We start from the raw sequence: 26,903 nt of genomic DNA, 5'->3' as shown, positions 1-26,903 counted from the left end.
CACGTGGGAGGATAAAAAATTAGACAACACGAGCTGTGGTCACTCAGTCATCTTCACTTTAATGCCATCCCTTTGTTCCCACCAACAGGTAGAATAAGTGAGGCAAAACCCCTCCCCAAGTACGTCAGTAATAAAGACCCAATCAGCATTTTCTTAGTCTCTATAGCAGGCGGGACTGGAGCCAGTAACGAGGCGTGGCAAATAGCCGGAGGTGGGCAGAGAGGTGTGGTTAAAAGAAGCAGGCAGGGTCTGAAGAACCAGCCCTCAGTCAGGAGGGTTACACTTTGACTTTAAGTTTGGTATACCCATCTTTAAAGAGAAACTGAGGTTCTTATAAACAATATAAAGATTTGTTTTCTAATCCATTAATCCACCCTGTTTCTTTGGATTGGAGAGCTGAAGCTGTTAACAAAGTTACTATTGAACATTGCATGCTTATTGCTGTCATTTCTTTTTTGTTTTGGTGGCTTTGTGTCTTAGTCCTAGGTTGTCTTTGATAACTATAGCTTTGTTTGTTTTTGTGCTACAAGCTGTGCTGATCCCTCTCTCTCCTGAGTCTGAAGTATTGTTTCCAGGAGAGTCTTGAAGACTGGTTCAATTGGCATGAGTTATTTAAACCTGTTGGGGTAGAAAGTTTTTCTTTCTCGTTCAACTTTGGTAGATAATTTTCCTAGATACAGTAGTCTAGGTTAGCATCTGTCAACTTGCGGTACTTTGAGGCTGCTCTGGATCTATAGTAGTCTAGGTTAGCATCTGTCACCTTGCGGTACTTTGAGGATGCTCTGGATCTACAGTAGTGTAGGTTAGCATCTGTCACCTTGCGGTACTTTGAGGATGCTCTGGATCTACAGTAGTGTAGGTTAGCATCTGTCACCTTGCGGTACTTTGAGAGTTTGTCCTGAGAAGTCAGCTGCTGTGCTGACGCTTTCTGATCACATGTGACTTACTACCCCTATCTTGCTCTCCATCTTTCTAAGCTATGACATGCTCTGGGGAGCTTCATTTTTGATCTTGTCTCTTCGGTGATCTGTGTCTTTCTTGTGTCTGAGTGTCTGCCTTGCCTTGCTGTGTAGAAGTTTTCTTTAATCATCTTTTTTGAAGTCTAGTCTTTATTATTGACCTGGGATTCTTCATTTATACGATAGTGTGAAAATTTGGTGTTTTCGTAGTTGCTTACAGCTTCTGTATTTTCTCTCTCTGTCTATCTCTCTTGCTCTCTCCCTCTGTCTTTCTCTGTCTCTGTTTCTCTTTGCCTCTCTCTCTTTCTCTCTCTCTCTCTCTCTCTCTCTCTCTCTCTCTCTCTCTCTCTCTCTCTCTTTCTCTCTCTCTCTCTCTGTGTGTGTGTGTGTGTGTGTGTGTTTGTCTGCCTGACCTTCTGTCTCTACCACAACTGTGTGTGTATGTATGTGATTTTTTTTCATATTCTTTGCTTTTGTGGTCTAATTCTCCTTGAAGGCTTTCTCCTCCATGTATGTACTAGCTATTGAGAATTCCCTTCAGTATGTTTGTCTCTCTATCGTATTTGGTTTTTACATCCTGGATTGTCTCTGTTAATTCTATCAGCCTCATTTTTGTGGGTTTTTTTTTTCTCAATGAGATCAGGCATTTATTCTCCAATTCATTGAGATCTCTGTATATATATATTACCAAGGAGCACATGTAGGTACCCATGTCTTCATGCCATGTGAGAGTGCTATGGGATATCTAATATGGAGGTACCTATGGTGTGACATATCCTAGAGAGTGGGAGAGGGGATGAGAGATCATGATCCCTCTCATGGAGATCAGGTAGGTTGCCTATATCTTCCTGCCACACTGTGAATGGTGTGGAGACACCTTCAGATAACCAAGGAATTGTAATTATTTGTTCACTTGGCATGAAATTATTTAGGCTTTTTGCTTACTTTCCACCAGTCTGTCTTTCTACGATATATCTGATAGAAACTGAGCAGGGAAATGAACTTGTTTGTTTTGGCACCCACTGATACTTTTAAAAAAAGTAAAGAAAACTTTAATGTCTGAAATGAAGTTTGAATTGTTGTATAGACTTTATTCATGTCTTGCTCAAAGTATAATGAACTCATCTTTATTGAAACTTGAAGTTTATCTCTTTTTTTAATCAGTGTGACTTTGATGGCAACTTTTAGAATACATTACATCATTGGTTCTCAACTTGTGGGTCTCAACCCCTTTGCCAGGATTGCATATCAGATATTTTCATGTACCAAAAATACAGTTAAAATAATTTTATGGCTGGAGATCACTACAACATGAGGAACAATTTTATATCAATCCTCAACTAATTCTTAAATTATTCACGCACACCCAAAAATAGAAACAGAATTTTTCTAGACATCTTTTGTATAGTCATTGTTATTCTATAACTAAAACTAGGAAACACAAGAACAACAACAGTAACAACAAAAAGAAGACTATAAGTCTGTACCTGTCGTAAGCAATAGAATACCAAGAAAAACAAAGCAAATACAGGGACATATCAAACATTCCATCCTCTACATCAAATTGGCCTTATCCCTGAGAGGCTGAGATAGTTCCACAGCCATAACTCAGTAGCCAAATTAATCATAGTAATAGACTTAAAGAAGAAAGCTATATGGTCATTTCATCAGATGCAGAAAAGATCCAACATAACTTCAAAGTAAAGTTATAGCAAGAATAGAACTAAAGGGGATATAGTTCAAGATAATAAAAGTTACATATGACAAACCTGGAGCCAGTGTCATCCAAATATTTAAAAATGAAGTAAAAACATAATCCAATTAAAATCAGGGATGACACAAGGCTGACTGTCCAATGTTTCTACTCCTATTTCTTTTCAATATTGTACTTGAAGCACTAGCTAGAGCAATAAGACAAGTTAAGGAAATTAAAGGAAGACAAATAGAAAAGGAAATCTATTTCTCACTATTTTCAGATGACATTACATATAAAAGAGTGCAAAAATCTCACCAGGAAACTTGGAGAAATGACCACCATTTTCAGCAAAGTGGAAGGATACAAAATCAACCTTTAAAAATAAGTAGCCTTAATATACCAGTAGCAAATCCACTGTGAAAGACAGTCTGGATGTTCCCATCCACAGCAGCATCAAAAATAACATAAAGTGTTTAGGAATAAGCCTAACCAAGGAGGTAAAAGACCTCTACAGTTAAAACCTTACATTCCTGAAGAAGGAGATTGAGAACAATACTAGAAACTGAAAAGGCATCTCATCCTTGTGGAGTGATAGAATTAACAGTATGAAACTGATGATCTCAAAAAAGCAATTTGTAGATTCAACACCATTCCAATACAATATTCTTCACAAAAATATTTCCATCCTAAAATGTATACATAATCCCCCACACACACACACAAAGAAAAATCTCAGATAACAAAAGCAATGCTAAGCAAAAAAAACCAGTTCTTTAGGGATTACCATTCCAGGTTTTAAGGTATATTATATCTAGCCATACCAAAAAACAAAACCAAAACCAAAACCAAAACCGCATGGTATTACACAAAAAGCATAGTTGAGACCCAAGCCTAGAACATGCCAGCTGGCCATGGGATTGCACTGATCCTGGGCAACATTCCAGGCTTTTCTTCCCAATTTGGACCTCCTGGAAGGACTACCATGATCTGTGATTCCACCAGAGGACTTGTTGGTGTCTTCTGTCCATGTTACTGCCCTAGGGTTGCAATGAAGCCTCAAATCCATGGGAGTGTATCAGCTCAGAGCCGCTGACTGATAATTTGGTGATATCCTCCAACTTTGCTGCCTCTAGGGGCCATGTTAATGTGAGTGGCATGTATAGCCCTCTGCAGCTTTAATGAGGGCCGTGAGTGGGTGAGAAGTATGAACATGACCAGGGGCAGTGTTGATAGTTATGTTCTGGGCTGCTAAAGTCATGATGATGTTGGAGGACCCTGCTGAGCCAGCCCCACCCCCTCCACCAGATCAAACTGTGACTCTGTGGTGACCACAGGGTGAAAGATGATGACACTTGTGTGGCATGGATATGGGAGAGCCAACTCTACCCCTCACAGGCCTCAAATATAGTTACTGTGACATGCATATACTATAAATCTAATGTCTAATGTGTACATTCTCCAAAATAGTGTTTATATGATGTTACATCTCAGTGTATATGAAGGTGATTTGAGTCTGTAGATGTGACATAAGCGTTGCATCCAAATGAGGGCAAGATAGACAGGCAAGAAAGTATGAACTTATTATTGTATTACATCTTTGGGCATTATAAACCTCTCAGAAGCTTGCTGCAGAAAAAAAAAAAACCTCTAGTAATTATGAATATGTAGATAACATCTTAACCTTTGGCTTTCCAGTAGATTCTACACACATTCTACAACATAATATCTGAAAACCACCCCACAGAATCATATCTTTAGTAATAACTCAAACTGGATTTTGCATCGACTCTTTAAACCATACTGCTTAAGCTCCTAACTTTAGAGAGCAGAAACCGTGCCTCTTGCATTTTTTCCTACCGTATTTGAAGTAGTCCAATGATGGATGGGCATTAGTGATTCCTTTTTGTCGCAGAAAGCAAAGCAGGTATCAACAAGGAGTGTGCTGTCTTCTCAGTTTTGGAGCTGTGTTCTGCAAGGACAAGTCTGGGATGCCCTTTATGCCAAGGTCTGGACTAGCTGATTAGAGTGCTGCCTTGACCACTACACCTATGAGCAGATAGATGAAGCTGAGCAGAATCTCTCAGCAATATGGGGACCATTTACAAGACATACTTCTGAGTTTTCAACCTTTAAATAGCCTCTTGTAGACGCTTACATCTTCTTCTCTCCTCAGACCAGGTCTCACTGTAGTAGTCCAAGCTGGCTACAGACACGTAGTCCTTCTGCCTAAGCTTTCCAGCTGCTTGGATTGCAGCCTCATATTGCTACAGTCTGCCTCTCTGTACCTTACTAAGGCCTTTTTGGTAAAATCAGTCCATTAATAAAATCAAAATTATATTTACCCGACTTTTAATGTTTTTATAAGAAGTAATTGTTTTTCTTTCCTTTAGATTAGTACACTCAGTATTTTAATGCCTAAGCTAGATTTAAATATTAACTTATTTTAATTAAAAGGTTACCTGAAAAATTGGTTTAACACTAATTGATTTTAGTATCATTTCTAAGCTGACTTTATCAGTATTTTACCTATAGCCACCAGCTCCAAATAGATTGTAATGTTTATTCTTAGATCTGTTGGGAAGCTTAAATCTGTTCTCAGCTCAAGTTTCTTAGTTTTGATTTAATACTCAGTATAATACTGCAACATTATAAAATCCATTGTGATGACTAATCTTGCTTGTCAACTTGAGACAGCTGGGAAGAAGAAATCTCAATAAAGGAACTGCTTCCATCAGATTAGTTATGGGTGTGTCTTTGAGGCATTATCTTGATTTGGTTTTGGTTTCAGGGCCTTGTGCATGCCATAGCACTTAACCACTAAGCTATACTGAAGGTCCCAATTTCAATTTCTGTAACAATTTAAGTGATAATACATGATTCCCTTGAATTCTCAGGCTGTTCATGAAGTGGGTGTTCTTTATGGAATAGGTAGTATTAGTTCTGTCAATGCAGTTATTCCTTGACATGGACTTTAAATGACAAACTCTCAAGGTCATTTGGCATCCTTTAATTTCCAATTCCTATAGCAACTCAAAACCCTGTAGCATCAAGTGACACCCTTTGCCTTGTGTTGTTTGCTACCTTCACCTTCATCTCTATCCACAACATGACTTCTCTTTCCTTCTTCCCCCAGTTTTCCCTTTGTCATTTACTGCACTATGTTAACCAGTTAGCCTCCCAGCACTCACCTAAAAGCCACTGGGGAGGCATAGGAGTCCTGGAAGCCCAGTACATAGAGAGCAGAGACAGTCTCCAGAGCAAGCCTGTTAGCTAGAGTTGAGAAGAATGTATCTCCATCTCATCCACTGTTGCTTCACTGAAGCAACAGTGGATGAGATGGAGAGCAATTGAGGAAGATACCCACATTGGTTGGTTGTCTCCATATATACACAGTGCCACCCCCCCCCATGAACAAACACACAGAATACACACACAAATGCAAAAAGGGTTTTGGGCAACTATGCTTACTGACTCACTTTTTTTGACATCAAGTAGGTGCCAGCCCTGTGTCACAACCCTTCAGTATTTCTTTCCTTCTTAAATGCCCAGCTCATGTCTCCAAGCCCCTCCTATAATTCTCTTGCTACTTGCTTCACTAAGAACACAGAAGAGGCCTTCCTTACCACTTCCTCAGCATGTCTAGCATGTCTTCCCTCTCTCCCTGCTCCCTTTTAATATGCACCCTGCTCCTTCTAAGACGCTATGCCCTACTCATTTCATCCTACTGTATTGATTTCTTCTCTACTGCATTAATTCTAATTTGCATAAAACATTTAATTTGTTGTTTGGTAGAATCTGATATATTTGTAATAATATTAAATCTAAGCTATCATTACTATGTTAGCTTTAACCAAACTAGACATTTTTCTTATTGCTGCTATGGAATTGACTATTTCTTTAGAGATTCAAGAAGGCCTTTAGGGGCCAACAAGGTGGCTTAGTGGGAGAAGGTGCATATGATCAGGCCTGATGATGTGAGTTTGATCTCTTGAGACCCTCATGGTAGAAGGAGAAAGCTAAATCCTAAGAGTTGCCCTCTGACTCCAAATGTATTCCATGGACTCGTATACACATACAAAATAATAATAAATAAATGTAGTGGAAAAGACAAAAAGAGACCACTTGAAAATTTTACAAGTTTGTTTTTTTTTTTTATTGACAAATCTATGTTCATGGTTAATGTTTCAATCGCATATAATGTTGATCTTTTTTTAAATTTGAATTTTGGCGATGGGGCAGGGGCTGTCTATACACTATGATGCACATATAGAGGTGAGAGGATCTCTGAAGCAGAGTTTTCTGCTGCTGTGCTGGTTATTTCAAGCTGCCTGGCTCATAAGCTCTTAGGTAACTCCCCTATCTCTCCCTCCTATCTTCCTATAGGATTATAGGAACTACTGATGCAGGCTGCTGCATCTAGATTTTTATGTTAGTTAATAAATCAGAGGTGGGTCATCATGCTTGCATGCCTACCTCTTGTACCCAGTGATCCATCTTCCTCACCCAACAATATTCATAAAATTAATGGTAATAGCTTTTGTGTTATTTGTTATTATTTTTAACTAAATGAAACTACTTTCTTAGTTTCATATTGGTCATTGCTTTTCATACCTTGTAGAGTAGCCTGAACACTGTGTCCTTCTCTTCACTTGTTCAAAATTACACATATATAAGGATATACCACAGGTACACATACCAAAGAAGTAAACATTGCTACTCTGCCTGATGTTCATATTAGATATGTCCTGTTTCTTACTTATCTCCAATACGCAGCACTACAACCTCCACTCTCTAAAATACATTCTTCTCAGTTTGTCATCTCCTGCTTCCCCCTGACCCCATGCCACCTACCTGCATTTATCCAATATCTCTCTACACAGGATGGTAATGTTTTTATTTGTTTATGGGTCTTTTATCTCTGGTACCACTGACTCTGTCTTTTCTGAGATATTCTTTCTACTAGATTTCCAGAACACCATTGTGATTTTCTCTGACTGTTTTCTCTCAATCTCTTTGCTCACTGTGCGTTGTAATGCTAGCATATCCCAGCACTCAATTCCTAGGCCTCTTCTCTATCTTCCTATGAGCCATGTAGTACTGTGCCTTTTAAGTGTTGCCTCTAGATTCCTAGCTTTGATCCTCTGAAATCTGAACTTGGGTCTCCAACCTAACACACCACAATGGCGTATTCTGGAAATCCAGTAGAAAGAATATCTACTCTGTGTGGCCACATTTTCAACCACTTCTGAGCCCAGGCTGTTCTTTCTCACATTGGCCTACTTTCGTTATTCTATGGGAATCATGTGTTAGAAACACATGGACTCACAAATGTTCCTGGTTAAACTCAGTGGGTTACAAAGTAAGAAAACAAGAGTATGATAAAGAGATTTGTGAAGAGTGGAATTAGACAGAAGTAATGCCAAGCTAGGCAAGATGGGGTGAGTGTGTCAGTAGTCACAGAGGTGTGTGAAATCCTCAAGGCAGGATTTTATTTTTCAAGTTCAGCCCTTTATAAAAACCCACTGAGGGACAAGCTCAGGGTCCTATCAGAAATACTTTTTCTCTTCTCTGGATGTGCCCCAGTAACCATGTACTCTATCTCCAATCTCTTAAAAGCCCAGTCACCTCCGAGCATGAGCACAGTAGAGAAGAACATGAAGCCTTGAGGGCAGCCCACATTCCTGACTTCAGCCCTTTACTGTCCTTGAGCTAGTCCTACCCCATGGACCATGTGTGCTTGCTGCTGCTTTCCTTAGCTTTCTGTTTATCTCCTTACATGCTTCATATTGGCTTATTACCTCATTTCATCTACAGTTTGCTGCCTCTTTGCATTCCTTATTTTAAAATCACATAGAATTTCTTTTATAGTTATCTGTCCCTCATAAACCACATAAACATGGGGATGGCAGGGCCTTCCTCTTGCTAACTGATGCATCTTCAGCATTTGGAGATGAGTCTCCCATCGTATGTTCTTAATGACTACTAATGAAGGAACAGATTACACTTCCCTGTCTTAGCATTCTCTCATGCAAAGTCATTGTGGATTTTATCAGCAGCTCCATTGGGAAAGCATATAGTTGGAAGAACAGCACTGAGAAAGGAGAAACCCTGGACAAATGTTCCTTACCTTGGCGCCTGGGGAGGGGAGAGTCTACTGATACCGGCTATCACCAGAAGAGACAGTGGTAGCTAAAATAAATAAATAAATACATAAAAAGAATGCAAGAGCTTAAAGAGTTAATAGAAAGAAAATAGAGATTAGAGCATTTCTGGTACCTACACAGTGGTTAACAGTACTAGAGTTGGCTGTGAGGAAGTTGGTCAGAAAACACCAGTAAAGTCAAGAAGATCACAGTAGAAAATAAGATCAAATGTTCCAGCCAGATTCTGAAGCATGTTTGTAAGAATATGACAGCCATTAAAGAAAGTTGAAAAAAGATGTCAACATTAGACTAGTCCTTTGAAAGAATGACTCTGGAATCCATAATGAGCATGGATTGTAGAAAGGCAAGACAGATATAAAGAAAGTCATATAAGGATGATTTCAATAATAATTATTTTCCACTAGAAGTATATTACCACTAAAAATATCAGCCTTGTAAGGAGAGAGATATTTTTGGTCTGTCTCAGTTACTGCCAAAACCTTACCATTTATAACAATAATTGATAAATTTTAAGCTCTTAAATATTATTTTATGAAGAATTAATTTTAAGAATTATACAAGTGGTTAATAAAATGAAATATTGGTGATATTCACAGGATTTGTTTAAAAGTGCTCAAACACTCTTTATAAATGTATTCTAACAGATTATATGGCACATGAGACAGCAAGGGAAAGGGCAGGTGCCAGGTTCTTGGCTTCTGAGCAGCCACAGTTGAGCTGTTCTTTCTTTGGTCAGTGAGGAAACTAAGAATGCGGCAATGGTCATGCAGTTTTAACAAGCTCACTAACCTAAGTACAGTGAGGTCCCAGCTCTAGGTGAGGTGGGTTAAGCACGCCCCACTACTGCAGAGCAAAGCTCCATCAGGAGTGGTGCAGCCAGCCAAGGCTGGGGAGCAAGCCTCAGTGGTAGAGCTAAGCGAGCTTGCCCTGCCCGTCTGATGTCCCAGCTGACTAGCACAGAGCACTGACCACTTTGACTTAGCTTTTCTCCTTAATGGTCTTTTAAAATGACTTCCTCTATCAGAACAGAGAAGCAGGCCCTCAGATTTATGTATATTCATTAAACCTTCAAATTAAACATGCATGCATGTGTGTATACATACACACATATATGTTTACTGTATAAGGGGGGAGGAGGCAAGGACGAAGAGTGTGTATGTGCCTCTTATTGTTATTGTAATAATGCATGCTAAAAGTATCTCTTTTACTACTGAGCTAATATATCATAGACAGACAGACAGACAGACAGACAGGCAGACAAACATACAGACAGAAAGTAGACTCTTCATAGTAAATCAATGTTTAAAAACTATTGACTTACAAATGTTAACCTAAGTCATATGCTGAGAGCTTAATAAAAATTAAAATGACCCAAATTCTCCTATGAGGTAGAAGGGGAATGCTCCCACTCTCTTTTCTCTTCTCTCCTCTGCTCTTTCTCTCCCTCTCAGTCTCCCCCTCCCATTTATGTATGTATGTGTCTTAGTCAGGGTTTCTATTCCTGTACAAACATCATGACCAAGAAGCAAGTTGGGGAGGAAAGGGATTATTCAGCTTACTCCCACATTGCTGTTGATCACCAGAGAAAGTCAGGACTAGAACTCAAGCAGGTCAGGAAGCAGGAGCTGACACAGAGGCCATGGAGAGATGTTCCTTACTGGCTTGCTTCCCCTGGCTTGCTCAGCCTGCTCTCTTATAGAACCCAGGACTTCCAGCCCAGGGATGGCACCACCCACAAGGGGCCCTGTCCCCCTTGATCACTAATTGAGAAAATGCCCCACAGCTGGATCTCATGGAGGCACTTCCCCAACTGAAGCTCCTTTCTCTGTGATAACTCCAGCTTGTATCAAGTTGACACACAAAACCAGCCAGTACAGTATGTATGTATGTATGTATGTATGTATGTATTGTACATAGCATAAAATATTTAGAGGTTAACAGAATGTTAAAGGAAATTTGATTGAGCATGTTTTTTGTCCCATATATTAAATATGTGGTGGTCATTGGTCCAATGGCTAGACATACTAGGGAAACTTAACTTAAACATTAAACTAATTAATGTTTGAAAGACACTGGAATAGCTAAGATATTCTTGAAAATTTAGAACTTTTTATGTGTCCACACAAGTACTATCAGAATGCCTTGGCAACTAGTTCAGAATACATGGTGTCATCCTCCACCTAAATCTTCCGTGTCAGAATGCTCTGGGATTGGTCCTACTCTTCAAGTGTTCAGCAGGCATTTAGGGATGGAGCACTGTTGGAATTGGAAAAGTCACCCATATTTTATATCAGTGCATAATAGCATTTAGGAGTAGATGGTACCAAATATGTGTATGAAGCAAGAATATAGTACCTATTTCATTTTCTCTCAACCATTAATGTAAATGTGGATTGCTTGTCATTCTTGTTAAAAAATAGTCCTTTGTGCAGTTAAACAGTATTGAGAGTCTGCATGTCTAACAAGCCCCCAGGTAATGGTCCTGTACAGTATCACAATTTGAAGACAAGGTAAAGCTGAGTAATGTTTGAGCTTTCAGTATACAACAGAACCTAATGGTCTAGAAATGGAAGAGAAGGTCCAGGATAGCTAAGTTGCCTTGGAGATTTAATATGTGAGCCAGCACACAGAGACATGAGAGACACTTTGGGGAAAATTCAGTGAGCATCTACGAAGCCTGTGCAGAAATAAGGTGTAAGATTCTTATCTACAGGATCCCTGGCCAGAAAGCACTGACCTCAGGAGGAAGTACATACCAAGTCATGGAGCATGCTAACAACTATTCTTTGCCCCCTACAAATATGTTTAAGACGAGTGGAATCTCTTGGAGAAAGGTTTGCTTTCCTATCAGCATCATCAGTAGGTTTGCTCACCAGTGCCTAAGTGGAAATAGCAACCCTTAACAGATGTGGAGCTGTTCTCCATCAGGCCCAGATAGGGAAGAAAAGGAAAAAGAAAGCATCTGTGAGAATTCCCCTGGAGGGCACACACAGCCATAGACCATAAAGATGCCATTAGAGGGCACATACAGCCATAGACTATAGTTAAGATGCCAAAGGAAGACACATGCCCTGCTTCCCATTAGTGATGGGTCTGTCCAGGTCTCTTGATGAGAGTCTGGAACACCTCACTTTTGTTAGTCTCTGCATCATTGTTGGAGTTGACACCAAATGCTTATGGAAACATGCCTATTGTCTTACCTTCACCACTAAGGAGATTCTGGGCTTTCCCAGCTCAGTGTTATACCCAATGCTTGTTCGTCTTATAAGGTATAGCAGTGTTTTGAGAGAGATACAAAGCAAGTTCATTCAGCAAGTTTTACAGTGTGGTTAAGATCCCATTGGTACTAACGTTAAATTACTTTGTTCATTTTAGAAGTGGGTTCCAGATTAAGGAAGATATGCACTATTATTTTTAATAATTTTCTTCATGTTGTTTTAGGAAATTGATTTGATAATTCCTTTTCCTGATGGTAAAATATTAAGAAAATACATTTACAAATACTCTGAAAGTGTATTATAATTTGAAAGTCAGTGTTTACAAAGCCTGAAACTAATTTTTCCAATATGATCACCAGCTACACTTGAATTCTTTGTGTCATTCAACTGTGATAGTGGCCTTTTAGTAATTTGCTCCAGGAACTGCCAAGAAGCTCCTGTGTGGCAGAGCACAAGGATGTGGCAGAGTAGAAAGTCTTTCTTGGTGACACATTTCCATACACGTCTTCAGTCAGGGTTAGGATTCCCATTGCACCCCACTTGAGCATATGAGATTGTTCTTGGGCAGGGAGTCCTGTTCTGCACAACTGTGCAAGACTTACTGTCCCATTTACTTTACTTAATGTGCTGGTAAGTTATACGTGCTAAAATTGCTAAATACTTTAAATACCATATTATAATGGTAGGCAGTACTTCTAAAATAGTGGTTCTCAAACTGTGTCTGGAAAGCCTTTGGGGGGGTGAAATGACCCTTTCACAGGAGTCACCTAAGATCATCTACATATCAGATATTTATATTACAACTTATAACAGAAGCAAAATTACAGTTACGAACTAGCAACGAAAGTAATTTTATAGTTGGGGTCACTGCAAGATGAGGAACTGTATTAAAGGATTGGAACATTAGGAAGGTTGAGAACCACTGTTCTAAAAGAAGAGCGGAGAGCAGGGGATGTTAATATATTGATACACACGGCTGAGTTTCCACTCAGTCTATTTTGTTTGTTTGTTTTTGCAAAGGGATTTTAAGATTCTCTATTACTATATAACTTATTTCTACCTCTTTCTTTACCCCCTCCAAATCTCCTGTGTCCCTGTGGTGTTTTGTATAGGAATTGCCCTCATAGACTTTGGTTGCTTCATAGGGAGTGGTAAGATAGGGGTAGTCTTGTTGGCGAAGGTATGGCCTTGTGGGAAGAAGTGGGTCACTGTGTAGGCAGGCATCAAGGTCTCGTATATGCTCAAACTATGCCTAGTGTGGTACACAGTCTCTTTTTGCTGACTAAGGATCAAGATATAGAATTCTCAGCTCCTTATCGAGCACTAAGTCTGCCTGCATTCCATTGTTTTTTGCCATAATGATAATGGACTAACCCAGATGGCTGTAAGCCAGCCTCAACAAAATATTTTCTTTTATAAGAGTTGCTGAGGTCATTTGACTTATTCCTTTCCAATTTGTATCACTCTGATGTCCATTTGTTGTCTAATTGCTCTGGCTAGGACTTCAAGTATGATACTGAATAGATAGGGAAAGAGTGGGCAGCCTTGTCTAGTCCCTGATTTTAGTGGGATTGCTTCAAGTTTCTCTCCATTTAGTTCGATGTTGGCTACTGGTTTGCTATGTATTGCTTTTACTATGTTTAGGTATGGGCCTTGAATTCCTGATCTTTCCAAGACTTTTATCATGAAGGGGTGTTGGATTTTGTCAAGTGCTTTCTCAGCATCCAATGACATGATCATATGATTTTTTTTTTCTTTGAGTTTGTTTTTATAGTGAATTACATTGATGGATTTCCGTATATTGAACCATCCCTGCATCTCTGGAATGAAGTCTACTTGATCATGATGGATGATCGTTTTGATGTGTTCTTGGATTCAGTTTGTAAGATTTTTATTGAGTAATTTTGTGTGGATATTCATAAGGGAAATTGGTCTGAAGTTTTCTTTCTTTGTTAAGTATTTGTGTGGTTTAGGTATCAGAGTAATTGTAGCTTCATAGAATGAATTGAGTAGAGTACCTTCTGTTTCTATTTTGTGGAATAGATTGAGGAGTATTGGTATTAGATCTTCTTTGAAGGTCTGATAAAACTCTGCACTAAACCCATCTGGTCCTTGGCATTTTTTGATTGGGAGACTATTGATGACAGTTTCTATTTCTTTAGGGTTTATGGGACTGTTTGGATGGTTTATCTTATCTTGATTTAACCTTGGTACCTGGTATCTGTCTAGAAAATTGTCCATTTCACCCAGGTTTTCCAGGTTTGTTGAGAATAGGCTTTTATAGTAGGATCTCATGATTTTTTTTTTTTTTTGGATTTCCTCCATATCTGTTATATCTCCCTCTTCATTTCTAATCTTGTTAATTAGGATACTGTCTCTGTGCCCTCTAGTTAGTCTGAGTAAGGGTTTATCTATTTTGTTGATATTTTTCAAAGAACCACCTCCTGGTTTGGTAGATTCTTTTTATATTTCTTTTTATTTCTATTTGATTTATTTCAGTCCTGAGTTTGATTATCTCCTGACAACTCCTCTTGGGTGAATTTGCTTCTTTTTATTCTAGAGCTCTCAGATGTGCTATCAAATTGATGGTGTATGCTCTCTCCAGTTTCTTTTTGGAGGCACTTAGAGCTATGAGTTTTCCTCTTAGGACTGTTTGCTGATGATATGATAGTATACTTAAGTGACCCCAAAAATTCCACCAGAGAAGTCCTAAACCTGATAAACAACTACAGCAAAGTTGCTGGATATAAAATTATCTCAAGCAAATCAGTGGCCTTCCTCTACACAAAGGATAAACAGGCAGAGAAAGAAATTAGGGAAACAACACCCTTCACAATAGTCACAAATAATATAAAATACCTTGGTGTGACTCGAACTAAGCAAGTAGAAGATCTGTATGACAAGAACTTCAAGTCTCTGAACAAAGAAATCGAAGAAGATCTCAGAAGTTCGATAGATCTCCCATGCTTATGGATTAGCAAGATTAATATAGTAAAAATGGCCACCTTGCCGAAAGCAATCTACAGATTCAATGCAATCACTATCAAAATTCCAACTCAGTTCTTCACAAACTTGGAAAGAGAAATTTGCAAATTCATCTAAACAAAAAACCTAGGATAGAGAAAACTATTTTCAACAATAAAAGAACCTCTGGTGGAATCACCATCCCAGACCTTACACTGTACTACAGAGCAGTTGTGATAAAAACTGCATGGTATTGGTACAGTGACAGGCAGATGGATCAATGGAATAGAATTGAAGACCCAGAAATGAACCCACACACCTATGGTCACTTGATCTTTGACAAAGGAGCTAAAAACATACAGTGGAAAAAAACAGCATTTTCAACAAATGGTGCTGGCTCAACTAGCAGTTAGCATGTAGAAGAATGTAAATTGATCCATTCTTATCGCCTTGTACAAAGCTCAAGTCCAAGTCCAAGGGCTTCTCCTCCCATTGATGACCCACTAGGCCATCCTCTGCTACATATCCAGCAAGGATCTCCACATAAAACCTGATACACTGAAACTAATAGAAAAGAAAGTGGGGAAGAGCCTCAAGCACCTGGGCACAGGGGAAAATTTCCTAAACAGAACCCCAATAGCTTATGCTCTGAGGTCAAGTATCAACAAATGGGACCTCATAAAATTGCAAAGCTTCTGTAAGGCAAAAGACACTGTCAATAAGACAAAACAGCAACGAACAGATTGAGAAAAGATGTTTAACAATTCTATATCTGATAGAGGGCTAATATCCAATGTATACAAAGAACTCAAGATGTTAGACTCCAGAGAATCAGATAACCCTATTAAAAAATGGGGTACAGAGCTAAACAAAGAATTCTTAACTGAGGAATACTGAATGGCTAAGAAGCACCTAAAGAAATGTTCAACATCCTTAGTCATCAGGGAAATGCAAATCAAAACAACCCCGAGATTCCACCTCACACCAGTCAGAATGGCTAAGATCAAAAACTCAGGTGACAGTAGATGCTGGCGAGATTGTGGAGAAAGAGGAACACTCCTTCATTGCTGGTGGGACTGCAAGCTGGTACAACCACTCTAGAAATCAGTTTGGCAGTTCCTCAGGAAACTGGACATAGTACTACCAGCAGTCCCAGCTATATCACTCCTGGGCATACACCCAGAGGATGCTCCAACATGTAATAAGGACATATGCTCCACCATGTTCAAAGTAGCCTTATTTATAATAGCCAGAAACTGGAAACAACCCAGATGTCGCTCAACAGAGGAATGGATACAGAAAATGTGGTACATCTACACAATGGAGTACTACTCAGCTATTAAGTGTAGGGTTACACTGTAGATAAACCACTTGGGATTATATACCCTGTGGTTATTTTCTGTGATGTCTTTTTGATTTTGTTTTATTTTATTTTGTTTTGTTTTACCAGTTTTGGATGTCTATAAAAAAGTTCCTCTTGCATCCACTGCATACACAAGCTTCTTTCATGAGAAGTGTAAATAGCACTTATCAGTGGGTAGAAAGATAAATATTTAAAATACAGTTAGATATCTAAAATTAAAAAAAAAAAAAAAAGAAGTCATTTGGACTTAAGAAAATGACAGAAGAATGTTTCTGCTGTAGGATCTGTGCCCCTTCTATCCATGGGTAGTTGGTTACATGTAGTCCCAGGCATGAATTCTCTCCTATTGATCAGTCGTAAGTGTAATTAAACAGCTGTTTGATATCCCTAAACTAAAGCTGCCAGTGTTGTGTCATGGGATCTGTCCTACTATGCTGGTCCATCATTGTGGTTTGTAGATTTTACAGTTGGGCTTGTTTTCCTTGGGAGCTTTAAGAGCATCTTCTGATACTATGAGATCTAGTCTTTTCCATATTTTCCCATATTTTTATTGGTTATTTTATTTATTTTCATTTCAAATATTATCCCCCTTCAGAGTTTCCCCTCCACAAACTTCCTATCCCTCACTCTACCCCTGCCTCTATGAGGTTGCTTACCCACCCACCCACCCACTCCCACCTCAGTGCCCTACCATTCCCCTACACTGGGGCAGCAAGCCTCCACAGGACCAAGGGCCTCTCCTCCCATTGATGACCCACTAGGCCATCCTCTGCTACATATGCAGCTGGAGCCATGGGTCCCCCCGCCCCCATGTGTACTCTGTGCTTGATGGTTTAGTCCCTGGGAGCTCTGGGGATTTGGATGGTTGATGGTGTTGTTCTTCCTATGGGGTTGCAAACCCCTTCAGCTCCTTCAGCCCTAAGCTCTCCATTGAGGTTCCCATGCTCAGTCTGATATTTGTTCTTCCAAGTCCTGTGTCCAAATCATATGCTATCTTCAGCACTAGGTTTTTACCTTAAGGGCTAAGAGGTAGTAAAGGAGAGTTGCAATAGCCCATGTTATTTGGAGGCTTTCTTGGACTACTATGGCAAGCAACTCAAAGATAGATTTGTCGTGGGTGTTATTGTTAGACTATGGGTTTGTGAGGAAGCATTACCACCCCATGTAGCATAACTCTGTCTATTGATCTGCATATCAATTCATCTATGAATGACTAGAACGAGTAAAATAAAAAAACTTACCAAGCAAGTAGGTTAAGCATCTTCCATTAGTTTATTCTACATGAATTTTAGAAAAATAATTCAAGTTATTTTGCCATACATTCTTTATAATTTTAACTTTCAAAAACCTAAGACTTAAACTCAAAAATGTCTTATGTTACTAGCTATAACAACTACAACTTTTGAGACTCATCTCACAGGGGTGAAGTAAATACTCAAAATCAAATCATTTCAAAAGAATTACAATGAAACCTAGCTAAACTCAGTCAAATAGGTTTTCAACCTCAGATAGTTTCATGGCTTACTTTTGTTTTTAGCTGTTAACTGAAATTAACATGAATTTAAATTCTGTATTATTCCATAATAATCAAGTAATATTTCAAACTTTTTTGAAGAGTACAAGTAAACAGAAAACAAAACCCAGAGTTAGTATCTATCATTCAGCAAGGATCTGACATGTTCTTGTTGTTGCTTGTTTTCTTTTATTTTGTTCTCTTGCTGTTTTGTCTTGTTTTATTTATCATGACTTCTGTGTATATCCCTGGCTATCCTAGAACTCTCTCTGTAGACCATGCTGGCCTAGAACTCAGAGATCTGCCTGTCTACACCTCCCAAGTACTGAGATTAAAGGTGTGTTCTGCCATATGGGGCTAGGCTGTTTTGGGGTTTTTTTTAAATTAAATTGAATGCATTTTCCTACCTTGTCTTTGTAAGGTTGTGATACCCATGCCCCATTCAAAATGGTCATTAACAGAAAATAAAAATAGAAAAGACGATATATAATATATCCCTCTGTAACCATGTTGGCTATGCTTATTTAAACTTCAAGTTGGTTATTCTCATGAATCAATTTCCCCTCGGTGTTTCCATGCCCCATTCACCAAGCAATAACACCATCAGTAGTTAATGAGCCCCTGGGAGAAGCAGTATCATTACACAGAACTGAAGGCTAAGAGACTCAAAGACTGTCCTGTCTCTGAGAAGTTTATTACTAACTTTAATACTTGAATAGTCATTCTGTTTGTGCAACTAAAACTGCTATGTTAGTCTGATAAAGTGGGACCCCGTGTCATCACACACCATGAAGTGTGTTAGCACAGCTGCCTCCAGGTACAGCATCTGAAAAGCTAAGCAATGGATCAAGCAATTAAGTGGGACTATCTTAGGGAGAAAGGTTTAATGCCACCCTTAAGTATAACTTAGCACTCGCTAAATATTTTTAACTGCAATAGAAGCATGTTAATTGTAGACATAACTTCTTTATAAGGCCTCATTTTTTAAAGTAGAATTTCCTTTCCAAGAATATAAAAGCTTACTGAAATAATTTCTATTAGTGACTCATTCCATAAAGCAATGATCTTTTTTCCTTTGCTTTTAAATGTGCCCAAAAGAGCACACGAAGGTTTTGTTTTGAGTATATGTATGAAGTAAATCAAACTTGGACTAAAGTGATTATTGATACAGGCCTTATTAGTTCTGTATCATTGCTTTATGCATATCCTCTAGTCTTAAAGATTAGGAATTTGTTCTTAACTTCAACATTTTATAAAACAGAGCATGGAGATTATAGTTAAGGGTTTTGTATGTATAAATTATTAGATCTTGTACCAAGTCAATAGTCTGAGCTAACAAAATGGCACAAGGGATAAAAAGTGCTTATAGCACAAACCTGGGGACCTGAGCTTTACCCCAGGCCCCAGAGCAGAAGGAGGTGAGAGCTGACTCCTGAAAGCTGTACTCTGATTATAACATGGGCGTCATGACATGTATACACAGGCACACACACACAATACACACACACATGTCATTTATGTTCATGGTATAAGATACATAATGAATGAATCAAAAATTATGTACTACATATTTAGCTGTAACACATGTTTTCTTATATTTCCCATTTCTAAATTCACATTTAATCTTATATTTATAAATTTCCCTTCACTTATTTGAACAGTTTTTGTGCCACTATTATTAAGATCAATTTTTTATTAGGTATTTTCTTTATTTACATTTCAGATGTTATCCTCTTTACTGGTTTCCCCTCCTATTTCCTCCTCCATTGCCCTGCTCACCAACCCACTCTCTCCTTATTCCTGGCCCTGGCATTCCCCTACACTGGGGCATAGAGCTTTCACAGGACCAAGGGCCTCTCCTCCCATTGATAACCAACTAGGCCATCCTCTGCTACATATGCAGTTGGAGCCATGTGTACTCTTTGGTTGGTGGTTTAGTCCTTGGTAGCTCTGGGGATACTGGTTAGTTCATATTGTTTTTCCTCCTATGTGGCTGCAAACCCTTTCAGCTCCTTGGGTCCTTTCTCTTGCTCCTTCATGGGGGACCCTGTGCTCAGTCCAATGGATGGCTGTGAGCCTTCACTTATGTATTAGTCAGGCACTGGCAGAGCCTCTCAGGAGACAGCTATATCAGGCTCCTGTCATCAAGCGGGAGCTAAATCCATCCAGTAGAAAAAAGACAGCATTTTTAACAAATTGACGGTCAATTTTAACAAATTGATGGTTAACATGTAGAAAAATGCAAGTCAATTCATTCCTATCTCCTTGTACAAAGCTCAAGTCCAAGTGGATCAAGGACCTCCACATAAGACCAGATACACTGAAACTAATAGAAAAGAAAGTGGGGAAGAGCCTTGAGCACCTGGGCACAAGGGAAAATTTCCTGAACACCAATAGCTTATGCTCTACGATCAAGAATTGACAAATGGGACCTCATAAAATTGCAAAGCTTCTCTAAGGCAAAGGATACTGTCAATAATATCAATTCTTGTGTTTCCAATTCTGCTAGACCTTTAATTTTCAATAGCATGGCCTAATAGTCACCTGTTACCCCTTGGTGAACATCACAAAGAGCACTTAGTGAAATAGAGAAAGGACTTTGCAAAGAACTTTTCAGATCTACCCTCTCTCCCTCTTATACCTTTCATCCCTGTCCAGGCCTCCCCCATTTTACTTGTGTATTGGTCCTGGTTCTGGGATTATAGAGGAGATTTTGGCAGAATAAAGCATGAATTCAGAAGCCATGTCAAAGTTTGTAAAATAGCACATCATGGACTTCACATTGAACATAAAAATGCTCAAGATGTGTATTCTACATAGTTCTGAAGATGTTAAGCCTGTGGACAGTGGGAAGAGGAGATATGAAGGATGAAGATTGACACTTAGCCCTTCTGCAGTACTCCAGTAGACACAGCTGCATGCAGGAGTGTTGCAAGAGAAGGTTCAGCAATATCTGACATTTTGTCATAGTTAGCAACACCACTATGTTGAAATTTATATAAGAATTCCAGCTGTAAGAAATCCTAAGTATTGTATCTTGAATATTCCAAGCTTCTGGACTAATATCCACTTATCAGTGAGTATATGCCATGCATGTTCTTTTGTGATTGATTTACCTCACTCAGGATGATATTCTCCAGATCTATCCATTTCCCTAAGAATTTCATAAATTCATTGTTTTGAATAGCCGAGCAATACTCCATTGTGTAAACGTATCACATTTTCTATATCCATTCTCTGTTGAGGGACATCTGGGTTCTTTCCAGCTTTTGGCTATTATAAATAAGGCTGCTATGAACATAGTGGAGCATATGTCCTTACTACATGTTGGAGGATCTTCTGGGTATATGCCCAGTGATATTGCTGGGTCCTCAGATAGTACTATGTCTTCATAAGTTATAACAGTAATCATTTAATTTAGTCACATTTTGTTCTTTTGGGGGCAGTACATATTAGCCTTGGTGATTTGTAAGAACTAGAAGTACATAGTAAATGTAATTTTTTCTTAACGTACATAGATGAAAATGCATACATTTGTTAGCAACTATTTTAGATGTTCACTGAGACTTGAAAGATAAATTAAAAGTTGTAGAAATTATTACAACATTTAAAAATATTTACCTAGGTTTCTCATAAAAAAAAAGAGTAATAGATGAGGTAGAAAGTACAGTCTAGAAAAAATATCCTTGATTAATTTGATGAGTCGTAAACATGTTTGATCACGATTTATTGTAATTGTGGTGATAGATGCACGTGGTTAGAGACTGTTTTGTTACAACTATGGTTCTGCCTTAATATTCCTGGAGCAGAATTTTTGGGTTTAGTTGGAGGGGTTTGCCTCACTTTAACCTCTAGACAATTGTATTCTATTTCAAATTTTGCAAAGAAGTAAGATCTTTACTAATCATGTGTGTGTGTTTATAATTTTTAATGAATTTCTTTCATATTATTTGCTTCTACTAGAACTTTACATTTTCAGATTCTCTGGGATATGCCAGAGTTATAGAACACTCTCTGAAATGCATGGCAGAAAGACTATATGAAAGAATTGTACCCCTGTTGCATTATTAGAAACAATGAATAAAAATATATCAAAGCAAATTCTAAATTTTTTGTAAACATTGATATTGGTTGCTTACTTAGGATGTGGGGAGCCTAAGGCCGTGTCAATCTTTGTGTTATACATATAAGCATTGTCTAGTCCCCAGGGCTTCCTCACTTTCCCTCTGTACTCATTACCTAGATATGAAATCAGCATGAAAACATTTCCTTAAAAATAGCCTAAGTGATTAGCGATAACTATCTCAGGCCAAAAAATAATTAGTAATGTTTGCTTCTCATTTTCACTAACTGTGTAGACTTGACCCTCAAGAGTACTGATTTTTCCTAACATTAAGTTTTAAAATTAGTACTTAAATAATTATTAAATGTAAGAATATAAATTTCTAAGTTTGACTGTTAATTTGTTATAGAAATCATTTGTAAGAAGCTAAGTTAACAAAAATCAATTACAGAAACTGAAATTTTGGGAAGTGGTGTTTTCAATGAAAAAACTTAGACACTGTGCAACACTGTTTTGACTACACATTTGTCCTATCTTTTTTTTTTTTGGTAAAGATTTGTGATTTCTATTTTATACATAAATTTTATGTACTCTCCAAGTTTCTTTATCATGTTTTATACATAGAGTAATGTGCAATGCCTATGGTCATATATACAACTTTATAAACTTCAAACTTCAGTTTCACAGTGTCTCGTTTTGATGCATGATGCTTTCTTACATTTTGAATTAGTCTGTATTTTAACATTTAGTATTTTATGGCTGCTCAGTTAGTAAGTTGTAGAGTTTTTCATGAGGACAGGAACACTATCAGAAGTCTTGTTTTCTTCATTTGTTGGTTCCTGTGCAGACGATGGGTGCGCCTGCTCTTTGGGAGAGAGTTCCCCCTGCAGGACCTGCTGGTGGTCTGGGATGCCCTGTTTGCGGATGGCCTCAACCTGAGCTTAGTCGACTATGTCTTCACAGCCATGCTACTCTATATCCGAGATGCTTGTAAGTATGTCTCACTTTGCCCATATTCCAATAGGTATTCATGTTTTTTTCAAAAATGATTTGCCTTTTAAATGTACTTTATACCTCATTGTTGGATTTACGTATACTTAAGTTTTTAATAATAGGAAATATTTGAAACATCAAAAGAAAGTCACCAAGCATCTTTTCTGTTAGGGAACATTATACATGTTAGGAGAAGTGGGCGATGTTAGACTCAAAGAACTGAGATCTTATTTAGCAGGATATTTCTAAACACTTCCTTCCTGTTTCAGTCCTCTCGTCACACACACGTGTGGACTGCATATGAAACCAACATTTCAGATATGTTTAGAGCTCCACCTTCTGACGTCTAGCAAGCATTCAAGGATATTTATGAGGATATTGGCACTGTTTTTATAATACCAATGTCTTGCCAATGGAAAAATAAATCTGGAGTATTTGATTTCTGCCTAGTTATATATTAGCAAATTTTATTCCTTAATATAGCACTCAGTGGTAGATGTGTTCCTGTCTCCTCAGAACTACCTTGGGTAGGTTACTGTAGCTAGAAAGGCATGTCCTCAGCTTATAGGAAATATCAGAGCATGTTTTATATTTTATTAATACCTTATGTGATTTTTCATCTCAGGTGGAATCTCAGTTCCCAAAGCAAGATTTATAAGCCACAATGTAATAGGACAGATTGCACTAAGTGCTCTGATGGAGTTAGGAAATAGAAAGCTCATGTCAGAACAGGAGCGTTTGTAACAGTGACTTGCTCTGCTAGAAGTCTGTCTTTGTTCTCATAATATCAGTCGTGCCAGATGCCCTTGTTTTGTCCTGGAAACACTAATATTCTGTTAAAATTTTGTACATTTTTCATTCCCTCAACATGAGTAACCACATTTTCTCCAAAAACTGAAAAGGTTTGGGTTTTTTTTTTGGGGGGGGGGCATGTTTGTTTGTTCAATTACTTTGTTTGAGCTTCTTTAGAGACAAATCAAAGCTCCTTCCATTGGAGCCATAATTAGATATAAGACCATGGGGTTATCACATGAGACATCTGGACAGTAGCATAGTATGCTTCGGTAGATGTGTTGGACACCCAACACTTATCTCCCTTTAAAAGGTGTGTGTGTTCTGTAGTGGTAAAAAAAAAGTAAAAGAAAGAAAAATGAAACCCTCCCTTACAAAAAGAAAAATCCTTTTGGATAGTATTTTCATAGAACTTCCCAAAGCAGACAACTATTGAAATGTGTTCTGATTTTCTGAAATCTTAAACAATTAAAGGTTTACTCTTCTCATAATTTTGTCATATCATCCATATATTTAATACAATCATCGTGTCTCTTATGCTAAGATCTATTCTTAATTTCATAGAACAAAGCAAGTTTTTGACAGCTGAAGCCCTTACATGTTTTTAATGTTTTTATTGATGGTTCTGTAAATCATGGGCACGTGTCGAAAAGTACCAAAGTAGTACCATTGTTCATTCATGTCAGCATTAAATCTGTAATAGCAAATACTACCTTCTGAAGCTAGAGTGAATACTAGTCAGGAGTTTAGGTTACCCTTGTCCTGAGAAGCTTCCCGGTTGAACTTGAGAGGCAATCAAAAAGAAAGGGAGAAAGAAACGAACAGCATAAACATAAACTTTAGGTCGAAAGCTACTTACCCGCTACATGTGTGTTTCTTCAAATGACATGGCATGACTAGATGACAGTGCTCATGAGGAAACAGTTCATTACAAAACTGAAAAGAGAACATCAGGGATCACGACTGATCATGACTAATCAGCTCTGATCAGTCAGTCACAGAGCGTTCTAAACAGTCCAAGAGAAGCATAACCTCTAGGTTACTGTAGCAGCAATGAGTAAGACATGATGAGAGTTAGGATCAGATCAAAGCTAGACAGATTCGTAGAAGGTAAGTGAGAAGTAGAGAAATATTCAGAACTCAGTTTAGCATGGCTTAGTGATTAAATATAAAAGGTAAGGGGAACAAGAAATCTACACTAGCCTCCTGTCTGGGGTAAGAAATCTACACTAGCCTCCTGTCTGGGATAAGACATCTACACTAGCCTCCTGTCTGGGATATGCAGAGACTAGATAATTGAATAGGAAACAACTGGTAGGAACTTAAGTGTTATAAGCTTTGGTGAAACTGAATTTGAGAAGATTTACTGGAATATGTAAAACATTAAGGTATCAAGTATCAAGACATACAGAGTTTTATGAATAAAGGACATCTTCATTATTTCAAACCCTAACAATGGATATTGTCTCTTAAGAACAAGGTCATCATAATATAGTAGCCTGTTTGAGCTAGTTTTCATTTACATATGCTGTCCCAAAGTAGCAATTATTAATACTCCCCTCTTTTCATTTGAAATGCTTCCTACAATCACCTGACATAGGTGTAGTGCATACAAAGAGAATGTGGGCAAAAGTGGAACTCCACCTTAATATTGCTATTTTAGAGGAGCTGGGAGTGACCTGTAGGCCAGTTTAAGAGCATTCAGCCAGGACTCAGGAGACTCTAGTTTTAATCTGCAAGGGTATGGGCTAGAAGAGGAAGGCTTATATTACAGCCTCAAAGAACTATTCTTATCTTTGGTTCTAAGCACACCTGTTCCCATTTTCTAAGTGACCTCCTTCCCTTCACTAACTTGGCTATACTGGCTAAATCTATTTTTTTATACTCCTTTTTATTTAATCTTTTTTTTTTTTTACACTCCAGATTTTGTTCCCCTCCCAGTCCACATCCAACTATTCCACATCCTAACCCTCCTCCCCACCCCCCTGTCTCAACATGGATGTTCCCATCCCACCCCCACCTCCCACCCCTCCAGACCTCTAAACTTCCAATCTCATGAGGGTTAGGTGCATCTTATCTGACTGAAACCAAACCCAACAGTCCTCTGCTATTCATGTGTTGGTAGCCTCATATAAGCTGGTGTATGCTGACTGGTTGGTGGTTCAGTGTTTGAGAGATCCCGGGGCTCCAGGTTAATTGAGACTGCTGGTCCTCCTACAGGGTCACCCTTCTCCTCCGCTTCTTCCAGCTTTTCCCTAATTCAACCACAGGGTCAGCAGCTTCTGTCCATTGGTGGGTACAAATATCTGCATCTGACTCTTTCAGCTGTTTGTTGGGCCTTTCAGAGGGCAGTCATGTCAGGTCCCTTTTTGTGAGCGCTCCATAGCCTCAGTAATAGTGACAGGCCTTGGGACCTCCCCGTGAGCTGGATCCCACTTTGGGCTTGTCACTGGACCTCCTTTTCCTCAGGCTCCTCTCCATTTCCATCCCTGTAATTATTTCAGACAGGAACAATTATGGGTCAGAGTTTTGACTGTGGAATAGCAGCCCCATCCCTCACTTGATGCCCAGTCTTTCTGCTGGAGGTAGACTCTACAAGGTCCCTCTCCCCACTCACTGTAGGACATTTCATCTAAGGTCCCTTCCTTTGAGTCCTGAGAGTCTCTCACTTCCCAGGTCTCTGGTATATTCTGGAGGGTCCCCCAACCTCCTACCTCCTGAGGTTGCCTGTTTCTATTCTTTCTGCTGGCCCTCAGGGCTTCAGTCCTTTTCCCACACCCAATACCAGATCAGGTTCCCCTCTCCTTCCCCTTCCTCCCCATACACTTTCCCTCCCAGGTCCCTCCCTCCCTCCCCACTTCTGATTACTTTCTTCTCTCTCCCCCACCCAATACCAGATCATATTCCCCTCTTCCCACCCCTATCCCCTTTCCCTCTCAGTTCCCTCCCTCATTCCCCCTTTGTGGTTGCTTTCTTCTTCCTCCCAAGTGGGACTGAGGCATTCACACTTGGGCCCTTCAGCTTGTTGACCACTTTGAGTTCTGTGGACTGTATCTTGGGTATTGTGTACTTCTATTTTTCTAATATCCACTTATTAGTGAGTACATAAGATGCATATCCTTTTGGGTCTGAGTTACCTCACTCAGGATGATATTTTCTTTCTTTTTTTTTTTTTTAA

At 38.8% G+C, this 26,903-nt stretch overlaps 1 protein-coding gene across 7 annotated transcripts in view; it reads left to right on the top strand.

The window, feature by feature from the left end:
- Tbc1d5 (TBC1 domain family member 5) overlaps positions 1–26,903 on the top strand; it is a 518,011-nt gene that overhangs the window by 355,319 nt on the left and 135,789 nt on the right. For 5 of the 7 annotated variants that reach the window (XM_031348347.1, XM_031348346.1, XM_031348344.1 and 2 more), the window contains one exon: positions 22,776–22,930. In XM_031348347.1, the coding sequence (XP_031204207.1) occupies positions 22,776–22,930 (155 nt within the window). The remainder of the gene's footprint in view (positions 1–22,775; positions 22,931–26,903) is intronic. The other 2 variants (XM_031348351.1, XM_031348348.1) reach the window with 1 other exon arrangement.

Source organism: Mastomys coucha, unplaced genomic scaffold (genome assembly GCF_008632895.1).
Source record: "Mastomys coucha isolate ucsf_1 unplaced genomic scaffold, UCSF_Mcou_1 pScaffold3, whole genome shotgun sequence".
NCBI classification, from domain to species: domain Eukaryota; kingdom Metazoa; phylum Chordata; class Mammalia; order Rodentia; family Muridae; genus Mastomys; species Mastomys coucha.
The sequence above is the reverse complement of the archived record's forward strand: the minus strand, read 5'-3'. Positions and strand labels throughout refer to the sequence as shown.